We start from the raw sequence: 12014 nt of genomic DNA on the forward strand, positions 1-12014 counted from the left end.
GGGTCATATCAGGTGCCTTTCTCTCCCCCCCCCCCCCCAGTATGGCCACACTCTCCTCTGCCCTTCTTCCTAGTAGACCCTGCTCTACTGAAGACGTTGTTCTCAGTGTGATCATGACACACCCCACCCTTACATCAAAGAAGGGAGAGAAGTGTTCACACAAGCCAGAAAGTATTGTGGAAGATTGAAGGAAGTGTGGTCTTGTTAAGAATTGTGTTAAAGGAAGTATGTGGATAGGATAATGTAGAAAATTGAAGAGACCCTTGTCCAGCAGGCCGAGGCCAAGAGGCAGTCCTGAAACCAGCAAAATCAGGGAGCTGGACAGGGGACAGACTGTATTGGTCTTCAGTGTGGAAGGGATTGTGTTACTATCAAATTGGCCTTCTCAGCCACACTAGACGCTGTTCCAAGTCCTCCATACAGAGCACGTGACCCTAGTCTCTTGAGACTGAAAGATGCCTAACTCAGTGTAGAAAAGTAGGGGTTTACATTTGTATATAGAAGAAACTTACACCTTGAAACTTTATTCTTTCTATTTTATTATTCACAGTTTACAGAACCTTTAATTTTTTTCAGTTCAGCTTTTTTTGGGTTTATAAACCCTGTTCATTGCTTGATAGTGCATAGTCATAACATAGAACTCCCATGTATTGAGCCTGTCAGTGCTATCACGCATGGTTTGGGTGGGATCAGCAAAAATGTCTCTGCTTTTGTAAAATAAGTAATGTAAAACAATCCCTTGGCTTCGGCACCATTATCGCCAGAGTATACAAGGGAACTCTAGCTCTTTACCTGGGCTGGTGATGGGACTCATCCAAGAGGTGGAGTCCATGTTCAAAGGTTTACTTGGCAACCTTAAGTTTCATGTAAATATAGCTGTTTAGATGGCAGTCGACACCGGTAGGGAAAACATGTGAGCGTTGCGCTCTTTCCCCTTCTACCTGATGTCCAGGGACCGTTGTGAAGAAGGAATGCCTTCTTAATGTTAGTCTTTGAATCACAGAATCATGAAGTTGGAAGAAGTCTGTAAGTGTTCTGTCCGTCTGGAAAAAGGGACTGCTGTAGTTTTGACCAAAGCACAAACATTTCTAGCTGACACAAACCAAGACAGGCAGAGAGGGAAATGAGAAGCGGATGGATGGATGGATGGATGGATGGATGGATGGATGGATGGATGGATGGATGGATGGATGGATGGATGGATGGATGGATGGATGGATGGATGGATGGATGGATGGAGTTTTTAATTAAAACAACAGCAGTAGACACATCAAAGAGACAGCTATGTTAGTTGATTGTCAAATGTGGTGGCATCTCCCTCCCTATCTAAATTGAATGATTGTTCTGGAGATGTTCAGCTTATGAATCCAGAGATGAGGAGGTGCCTTTGCTTAGCGTGGAGAGAAGCAGAGCTCGGCTTCATGGGGCATCTGCCCGAAGCCGCTGACTTTTGGAGTGAGGTCAATTTGGGTGACCCCCGGAGGATGCTTGACGTGGAAGCTCTGCAGGATGGTGGTGGTGTAGAGGAAGAGTTCCATCCGAGCCAGTCCTTCCCCCAGGCAGTTCCTTTTCCCTGTTGCGGAGGGAAGCCGAAAAGAATTTCACAAAGCGCTCCTCAAGACGGCCACAACTTAAAGGGGTTCCTTTTGATTTAGGGCATGGGTGGCAAGATTGGGGGCTCAAATAAAATAGTATATAACCCTAGCCTTAACATCTGGAAGAGCTCTTAGACTTGATTTTCTCAGTTTTCTTTTGAAACCAGATTAAAAATTTTCCCCAAGAGACGACAAAACAGGACTTCCTACCTGCGGAAAAAGGCATGTCCGCTCCGTTCTTCTTGAAGTTCCCATTTTCATCCAGGAAATGCCCTGGGTCAAACTTGTAGGGGGTTTTGAATTGCTTGGGATCCCTCAAGGCAGAGCCCAAGACCGCGTAGACAGTGGTGCCCTGTTTGAAGGAAAAGAGAAGACATCAGGGTGAGAGCTAGCAAGCAACCTGTAAGAGCTGATCTTCAGCACATGTAAGATGGCCTTATGCTTTTGAGTTTTTGGCCTTCCAGGAAAACCACTTCCTGCTTCCTCTATGTACCTTTGGGATGGTAAAACCTTCCAGTTCCACATCCCTTCTTGTCCGGCGGGCAAGACCCAGGGGAACAAGATCCAGAATTCTTTGGATTTCATGGATGACAGCTTCTGTATATGGCATCTCAGGGCGGTCCTTCATGGCAGGTGTCCGTTCTTGTCCTACCACTCGGTCGATCTCCTCGTGGACTTTTGCTAGAAGGGAATTTAAAGAGGGTGTTTTACGTACCATCAGCAGCCTGAGCAAACCACTCTCACACAATTCCTCCCTTGCTATGCCTCACCTCCCCTGTCTGGGTTTGGACTATTGTTTATGAGGAAGGTTATGAAGGCTTTCCTCCCAGGCTGTGGTCCTCATGAAAACCACCCCTCTCTTTCCCGTTCCAGCTGAAGTCTGAAGCAGATTGGCCTCAACACTGATAAGAGAGCCACCCCTGGTCCCACTTGGTGGTGGCTCCCAGGCTTTAAAATCGCCCTTCCCCGAGAGGCCAGGTTGGCCCCTTCCCTCTTCTCCTTCCATCCTCAGTCAAAGACTTTTCTTTTCTGGCAGGCCTTTAAGCAGTAAGTATATCAGGAATGCTGGTTTTTTAAATTAAAGGTTTTTATATGTTTTTTGGATTGGTTTTTATACTTGATTGTTTTAATCTTTGTGGATGTTCAGTTGTTTTTTTAATTGTGATATTTATATGATGCTTTAAAAGTTCGTATTTTACCTATTGTGAGCCACCTCGGGTCCCCTATGGGGAGAAAGGTGGCATATAAATATGGTCAATACATTAATAAATTGATCTCACCCTTTTGTATCTCATACCCTACAAAAACAGTGATGCTGGTTGTCTTCACAATGGCCTTGGGGTGTCACAGGACACTACACTTTGACTTTGTGATCTATCTGATCAAATGCAATGCTATGAATCTGGATTGATATTTGAAGAAGTGTCGGGTTTGGACGCCGGAGATCATGGTCCCAGCCTGTGGATGGGTTTCCAGAATGAAATGAGATCATGGCCATCCCGTCCTGTGGTTTGTTTGCAGATGGCAGGGAAGAAAAGAAGGCATGTTCATAAGCAATAGGAGCATGCCAATTCAAATGCATGGAGCAGCGGGTTGAGAAACACCGTAAGGGTAAATCGTGAAAGGAAGGCAATGTGTTCTAACAAATATCAAAAAGAGAGGAGTTGATTCAATGCCTGGATGGGCAACCTTGGACAGCTTGGTGTTCTGTCAGGACCATGAGGAGGTATCTTAGGGTGGTGCTGGTGGTTTCTGTTCCTGCCGAGAAGAGGTCAGCAATGGTAATCATGAGGTTCTCTCTAGTAAATTCTGTCTTGGGATTATTCTTCTCCTGGGAATGAAGAGAATAGTGGGGGAAACCATCCGTCACAACACAAAATGCAACACTATCCACAACATTACAACAGCAACCCCTATACCTCCCTTAATCTTCATATTCAGAGGGATGTGGGGTGTAAAAGAGAACAACTTGTGGATACGGCCAATGGTGCCTCTGAGTGTTAGGAGTAGAAAACATTTGGGAAGACTTCCCTAAACAATGGAGGTCTGCCGTGTTACAAGATTTTTGGCCATGACTTGTACCTGGCATGGACGGCATGCCCATGTCATGACCTGTAGAGGAGGTTTGGAGAGGGCCTGGCCTCAGTAAAAGCCCACGCTGTTGGCAAAACTCTTTGCACAATTTCTGTAAAATGGTCAATAAAATTGTCAAAGATAACCAAGCTTCTGCATCAGCACCCAGGAATTTAAAGAATTCTCACCAACAGAGACAGACTAAAAAGAAATGGAGAGACCCTATGAAAATTCTGGCGTCCAGGGAGGATCTTTAAATATCTGTGTAAATCCTACTGTCATTTCTCTTTGACAAGCGACACACATATACTCTGCAAGTGTAACCCCTATAGATTATATAAACAGCAACAGAGAACCAGAGAGCATCACACAAGCAGAGAAGGATTTTCTGGTTTGTGCAAAAGACACAAAGCACCCATCCACTGCTTCTGTTTCTTAGAAATCCATGCAACCAAACAAGAAGGTATCATGGTTTTGCACAAAGTCCATCTTTTACACAAAAGAATGATTGGAGTCTATTAAAAAATATTATCCTAATATTGCTGTTTCCTTCTCAGTGGTTTTTCTTTTCTTGTGCAGGAATGAGACATATAATGGTTCACACCCCATGTCCATCCTCTTTCTACGGCTTTCTCTACTCCAGTGCATCTTACCTGCTCCATTTTGAGGAGGAAAGAGTCTACAAAGTCCCGAGGAACACTTGAGGGATCCAGGGTTTTCTCGTGTTCCTCTATCTTCCGGGCTATAAAGATCTCTATGTGGGACACGTTTTTGTAGAGAGTTTTATGAGGACCAGGCAAGAAGTCCATGAGCTTGGGGATAAGGTAATATAACTGAAGAAAAGAGAGAGGGAGAAAATGCAGTCAATGTTCACTGAATTAAAACCATGAATCTTTACAAAGGAGGACTCTGAAGTTGGGCAGATGAATCATGTTCAGCGTTTGTAATATTTTTTTGGACTCACTATGTGAAATCAGGCCAGGAGCTAGATAGGCTGAAGCAACCTCAAAGGAGGACGAAGGTTAACAGCTTTGGAAGCTCCTTCTTCCAACCAGAAATTCTTGGAAAAATATCCAGACTAGAGTTATAATTATAAGACATCCCTTGTTTGCCCTTTGCACCCACTACCTAACAGGAGGCCGATTTAAAAATCTTGTAATCTCCAGTCCAACCTCTCAGAGTAGGCCATACAAGGCTGGCCAGACACAATCCAGGAACCAACCTTAGGGCTAGAGGGGCTGTTTTGTGTTAACATACAACGAGGCCTTTTGGACGCAGGTCTTCTGTCTCTCTACTGTGTTGGTCCACAGAAATGGGATCCAACAGTCCTAGGATATCTCCTTTTATACCCAGCCTCCATCTCCCAACATGCTCTCCTTTCCTTTAGCACCTTCTTTCTGGATTCTTCCTTACCTGCCCTCCATAGGAGCTGTCTAGCACAAAGGCGTCTGTAAGCAGCCGCAGGATTTGGATATAGTCCTCATCTTGGTAATCGAACCGGTCTGCAAAGAGGATGTGGCTGATGATGTTGCAGGTAGCGCTGCTGCAAAGGGTGGTTGGGTTGAAGGGCCGACCTGGCAAGGAAAGCAAAACACCGACGGGATATTAGGGTGCACCTTCATTTCTCATATTGTTTTAAGACACAGTTTTTATGGCCAGAAGCTTCTTACTTGTCTACATTGGTTACATCTTGACACCCAATTGCCACAAACTAAGAAGAGAGCAAAGGCATTATCGGTCACAAGTAATGGCCAGTGACAAGGAGAATAGGGATGTTATAAATGATCATATAGATTATGTAGCAGAATATATTTATCTGGGACAGGTAATGCCGTGTGGGAAATCTAATCAGAAAGTAGAAGAAGAGAGACATATAAAACCTCCAAGATCAGCAAAGTAAAATTCTAAAGAGCCAAAACATTTCTCTAAATTTACGAAGATTAATTTAAAATAATTTTGTAAAATTCTATCGTTTAGCGTGGTAATTTGCGCTAGAGCACACCCATTGAATCAGTGCAACTGTGGCGGATGAACCAAAGGTTCTATTATTTTATTATTATAGTTTTGACTTACTTTCGCTTAGGATAACCCTACTAGGGTTGGCCGATTGGTATCGATGGAACTTACAGAGAAGTTGACTTACCAAATCCCCAATGATTCAATGGACCTACTCTAGTGGAACATACTATGTTGAGCAATGGGATTTCAGCCACTCCCTGTTGCTAGTACAGACCTGTATGCTGCACAGATCTAGACTCTAAAAAAATGCTTAATGGAAAAGCTTGCAAAAACTCGAAGGGAAGAGAAAGGTCAAGGATCCGACTAACAGATAAAGTAAGGGACCAGGTTATTTGGAAAAAGAAGATTAAAATGTTAGATATGAAAGAACAGCATCATTAAAAAGGAGTTGGGCAAGCTATGCCATGAGACATGAAGCTGAATGACAGAATAAAGAGATACATGAATACCTTGCGTACTAGACAGCTTGCATTTAGTATGACTTTTTTGACGATTGAACCTCAGTATTAATGGAACCAGGAGGAATAGAGAAAGACAGTAAACAAGACAGATATACTATATGATGTTAAAAACAGGACTGGCATAGACTAGAAAAGCAGAAAACATAAATTTCTGGAAAGAACTAGGGAAGGCCTATACAGTATCTAGTAACATAAGGTCAACAGGCTAATAAAGAAGAGGAGGAGAGGAGGGAGGAAAAAGAGGAGACAGCTTTGATTGATTTATTGATTGATTGATCCATCGATCACCCATCTGATCAAAGGCCACTCTACCTGGTGCACAGCAAACAATGACAACAGACAACAATTCTAATAAAACAACCTTAAATTAGATTAGTACACATTTCAAAAGAGTAGACCATTGGTCTAGATGGGCGGGATAGAAATCCAATAAATAAATAAAATACTGTAATATAAAAACAGCTTATATTAGACATTCTAACTTAAATACAGTAAAATGAGACATTTAAAACATTTAATAAAGGTATATTATTTTGGGACTACAGTTCCTAACCTCTCCCAACAATATTGGGATTGTGGAATCTGGAGTCAAAAAGAGCAACGTTTCCAAATTTTTGCCTCCGTAATTCCCACCTGTACTCTGGTCCCACACCCATAGAACCAAAAATAACTGCAGAGGCAGGTTTTCCTGTTCATTCTAACTGGGTCCTTCTTTCAATGATTTTTTTTAAAAAAGCAACGCTTCTTCAAGGTGTCAGACTGTACCCTTGGTGGCCCGAAGCGCCTTCATCAGGTACTCTGCCTCCTCCTGGATGTGTTCCTCGATGCTTTTCTTCCCCATTCCAAAGTTCCTCAAGGTCGTGAGGGAGAAGCGCCGGATCTGGAGCCAACGCTCCCCATTGGACACGAGAACACCTGGGGAGAGGAATCGGAGGAAAGTCACCATGAGGGAAAGGATTTTCTTGTCCGAAACGATAGCAAAATTAATGCGCAGCAAGGAATGATCTCCATTCCTTGGAGTGTTTGTGTAAAAACCTTGAGCCAGCCTTCTTAGACCTGCGGGATTTGAATGTGTATAGGATAAAGCTTGGGAAAATTGTTTTCTGGCAACTACAGCTCCTAGAATTTCCCAGGCAACATTGCTTCTGGAACAGCTGGGCCTGCCAGTAGCCCTGATGGCGCAGTTGCCTCAGGTGATAGAGATGGAAGAATAAAGGAGCTGGATTCAGAACACTTTCACCTTCTCCTTCTGTAGGCTACTTGGTACCTCAACTTGTCAAAGAAGGACCACCCTAGGTCCTCTGTTGGTCTTAGCTAGGGATGACGAGCTGCCTCAGCTGAGGGTCCCATTGCCAGGGAGGTGTGATCCTCACTGTCTGATCTCCCCTTCCAGGTGGACACCTCTAAGGAATCTATGGAGGGGGATGACAAATGGGCTGTTTCGGGTGCAATGCATTGCTTTCCTGAAAAAGGGTGACTTGAGATGGACAATGGTCTCCAAGTATTGTTCGGGTCATTCCCGGACTTTTCCAACATTCGGGATGGAAGGATCAGCGCGACCAAGATGGCAAGAGTGGTTATACGGACGCTAGTGTTATGTTCTTAATAATGAACAGTGATGGGTTTCTATGTCGCACAACAGGGACATCACTTAAAATTTTATACCACAAATGAAGACACAAGGGTTTATCAACTTTGCCAACTCTCTTAGACTCAAATTAGATAGTTTGTCTAGGTTCAGGACTAAATTTTGAGAAAGTACAAATATGTAGTTGATGTGTAGTACTAAAGACACTGGAATATGTTAATATTTTTATCCATGCCTGACAAGGGAAGAGTTCTATTTCTATTGGGCAGGATCTACCAAAAGGTGCACATTTCCAAGATTTATATCAGCACTGAGCTAACTCATCCAGAAGTGGAAGGTGGCCTTTCGATCCATAAGAGGAGACCGACTGAGCCTAAGGTTCCCCACCACAAAGATCTGTAAACATTATGTGCTTTAAGTCATACAGAATTCATCAGTGTGTGCTCACTGGGGTTGGGCTCCCCTGATGAAAGCGGAGCGTTCTGTTCCAGGCATTCAGAAACTGCGCAAACAGTGGATGGAGGCCGAGTCGGGTAGCATTCCCTCAGCGCCAAAGAAGGGAGAGGATTATTTGGCATCATGCTGGGGAAGGGCCTCGGTCGAGCACACGTTTTGCATTCTGAAGATGGCCAGGATCAATCCCCACCAAGGCTGCTTTGCCCCCTACCCCCACCTTAGAATTTGATGGTGAAACACAGGTGGGGATACTGTATGAACCATACCGAGGCCATTGCTTATCTTGTCCGTGGATGGCAAGGTGCCTCGGTCGAGGAAGTCGTCCCCGTTGTCGAGGAGAACCTTCTTCACAAGATCATAACCCCAGACGATCACAGTTGGTTCCGTGCCAAAATACAGCGTGAATACCGGCCCATAAATCTCACTCATCTGTAAAGATGGAGCAGGGGGGAGAACATGAAGCGAGGTGGAAGGTCTGCAGAAATTTAGAGAAACAGATGATGAAGTAGTTCTTGGAGGAGAGGGGCCAGGATGGGCAGGATTTTGACTCTTTGTGTGTGCCTTTTCCCCCGGGTGGACCATATACTGTAGCTTGGTTCCCTTAACTGTTAGGAGCCTCACTGAAGCAGTTCAACATTGGGCAAAGAAGAAAGTACAAGAAAATAGCTTTCTTCAGGTCCAGAAATCTGTCATATTCTGTCCTGGCAGCTGTGGCTCATGGGGGCGGGGGAGCAGAAGGAAAATAGTATAAGAGAAGGCGAAAGAGGCCGGGGTAGGAAGTAAGGGGGAGAAAAGGTGGAAGGGAGGTGAAAGGGAGAGATGCGTTCCTCCTGTGAAGAGCTATTTTGAAATACAGGCAGCTAAAGAGAAGAAAGTGAGAAGGCAAGAGGAGAAATGGGATGACAGAGGATGAGATGGTTGAACAGTGGCATTGAAGCGACCAACATGAATTTGACCCAACTCCGGGAGGCCGTGGAAGACAGGAGGGCCTGGCGTGCTCTGGTCCACAGGGCCACGAAGAGTCGGACACAACTTAACGACTAAACAACAACAAGAGAGAAGGAGGAAACCCAAGAGAGATGGACAGTCCTGACAGATTTCATTTGTCGGACAGAGGAAGGATGGGAATCTGGATCGCTCCATGCTCATCTGTCCGTCTCTCTGTTCTCCATCCCTTGGCCTATTCTCTCTCTTTTTCCTCCTGCCATCCCTTCTCCCTTTCCCGCCTCTGCCTCCACAGTCCCACAGCCCTTTGTTTTCCCTCCTCTTTGGCCCCAAGCCATGGCTTTCCTCCACCACCTCTCTTGACTTCCGTCAACTTGGATGGCCTCCCGGGCACTCCCATGAGCCTCCTGCCTCCAGTTGAACAAACAAACCCCAGCAACTTTCATGAACCTGCTATTTCCACAACCCTGGTCCTACCCAAAGCTCCCTCTTTTGTCCTTTCCACGTTTGATAACCCTGATTTTAAACTACAGCAGGGCTTTTTAAATGGTTGATTAGTTCCCCCAAGTGGGGGAAAAGCCACATTTTCTTCTTCGTCTTGTAAACTGCTTTCTACTCTCAAACCATTAATTTAGTATTTTCATATGTTACTCTATTTTACCCCATTTTTTCAGGCTTCATCAAGGGCTGAAGATACTCCCCTATTCCCTGCCTTGTATCCAGTATGACTCGCTTGGTTATTGGACCACGGTAGGTGAACATGGATGTAATGGAACCCATAAACTCAGGGGAAGGTGGTGAGTGCTCCAACACTGGAGGCATTCAAGAGACAGTTGGACCAGCATCTTTCAGATCTGCTTTGACTTTGATTCCTGCATTGAGCAGGCAATTGGACCTGATGGCTTTATAGGCCCCTTCCAACTCAATGAATCTATGATTTGGAGGTTGATCTCTGGGGAAATTCCATCACTGGTGGGCAAAAGGGTTAATTGGATGGTGGGCAAGTAAACTGTAATGTGTAATTAGACCTTATAACAAACACCATGACTGTCAGTGCCACCTCTACACTGAGGATACCAAGAAGTACAGGTCTCTTTCAAACACAGAAAAACGGGAAAGGAATCGTGGGTCCATGAACCCACAATTCTTCTGGCCTCCAAGAATCCTCAGAAAGTATCCAGAAATGTCTTACATTAATTCACTCATTTGGGCATGTTTCCATCGCCCCAGATTTAGTGAGGAGCAAATGATTTTGCCCCAATCATGCTATTTAAACAGCCCGAAAAACCTACAACAACCACCATGCTATTTTTATTGAATTGCTATTTTGGGGGTGGAAGAAAAAAACTGCTTGCAACTTTGTTTGGTTTTAAATAAAGGGCATAGAAATAAGGTAACTTATGATAGTTCTATTCACCTGTACCATTAAAAAACACATACACAAATTTACAGCTAATGTGCCCCCTGGAGGATTGTGACGGAGACGTTTTCACCTTCCCCAAAGGGCTGTCTGCCCATTTTCATGTCTCCTGGAGAAGTGTGAACCTGCCCTGATGATAGAACTGGCAGGATTGGATTGGGGCCAGCGAAAGGAACTCAGCCTCAGCATTGGGGGGCGGGAATGGATGAAACTAGGGGAGGGTTGCAGGAAACCAGTGCCTGGTGCACAGGGCGCTGCTAGCAGTGGGAGAACTTAGAGCTCTCAGTCCTGCGGATTCTGCATAGCTGTCAAAATGAATCCATGTTGCTCCAGAAAATCCCTCTGCCAGGGTGACCACGGAACCAAGGCTGTCGGACCTTTCCAAGCCCCCTTTCCCTGAGAATGGACAGCAGGGTGCATGGAGGGGGGAAAGGTCGGAGTCCAGTTGTAGAGTCAAAACAGAACAGAGTCCAAAGTTCAGTTTACATCACAGGCAAAATTTGGAAAACATGTCTTTTTGAGCCATGTTGGTTCAAGGTTGTTTTAAAAAGTAACGTCCCCGAACCTTTCTCATGGGGGAGCAGAAAGAGTGCAGCTGAGGTCCTCTCCTTACCTTCCTTAGGCGTTCGGGGAGATTATTTGAGATCACCTGGAGGACGTTCCCAAGGAACGGAAGAGGTGTTGGGCCCGGAGGCAAGTTCTTCTTCTTGGCCGCAGACTTCTTCCATGTCACCAAGAGGGTCAGGCAGATGATCAAGAGGATTGTGGTTCCCCCCAAAAGATCCATCGCAACACAAGATCCTCTCTGCACCAGAGGAAAGAAGGCGACTCACGGAGCCTCCCTGCCGGGCACTATTTAAAGTCAACAACTGCCAGTTTGCTAAGAACAGAGTCCAGTCATCACCAGCTCAAAGGGCGCTGCCTGGCACCAATGTTGGTGATCCTGGCAACAGTTCAGTTCTTTGCCAGAGCTTGTCCTCTACCATCAGCCAGGCAGGGAGATGACTCAGCAATCCCTTTCTTGGCCAAGAACTGCTGACTCAGATCCTATTTGTGTATAGGTGAAGGATTTAATTATTTTCCCTTCTTTTACCTCAATATACATGGATTTGCACTGATGCGCAACAGCCCTCGTTGGACATTTAGATGGCCCATTTTCTCCATTTAAAAAATATGTATTTGATTCTGTGCTCAAAACCATTCAGTGTCATCAGCCGACCTGGCCACTGCATGACCTCCTTTGACCCAGAGCCTCGTGCAGGCAAGCAATAAGTCAACTCCTGGCATTTGTCTGATACGGAAATGAGGTCTTAAGCCAACACAACCGTAGGTACTACCGAGTCATAAAATGAAAGAATGATGAGAAGATTTAAGGGTTCTCTGACTGTGAAGTAGAACAGCCCTCATCGTCCTTTGGGATCACAATTCATTTTCAGAGTAAGAATGTTTTCTGAGAA

At 45.0% G+C, this 12014-nt stretch overlaps 1 protein-coding gene across 1 annotated transcript; it reads right to left on the bottom strand.

The window, feature by feature from the left end:
• Positions 1-689: 689 nt before the first annotated feature.
• On the bottom strand, positions 690-11532 carry LOC110082588 (cytochrome P450 2C11). Its single transcript, XM_073002754.2, has 9 exons — positions 11171-11532; positions 8459-8621; positions 6914-7063; positions 5082-5242; positions 4322-4501; positions 3285-3426; positions 2089-2276; positions 1806-1947; positions 690-1573 (listed from the first exon to the last, which is right to left on the bottom strand). Exons 1-9 carry the CDS (start codon positions 11342-11344, stop codon positions 1392-1394), a joined length of 1482 nt encoding a protein of 493 aa, XP_072858855.2. The 5' UTR covers positions 11345-11532; the 3' UTR covers positions 690-1391.
• Between the last annotated feature and the right edge of the window lie 482 nt (positions 11533-12014).

The sequence above is a fragment of the Pogona vitticeps genome, chromosome 6 (assembly GCF_051106095.1).
Source record: "Pogona vitticeps strain Pit_001003342236 chromosome 6, PviZW2.1, whole genome shotgun sequence".
NCBI lineage: Eukaryota > Metazoa > Chordata > Lepidosauria > Squamata > Agamidae > Pogona > Pogona vitticeps.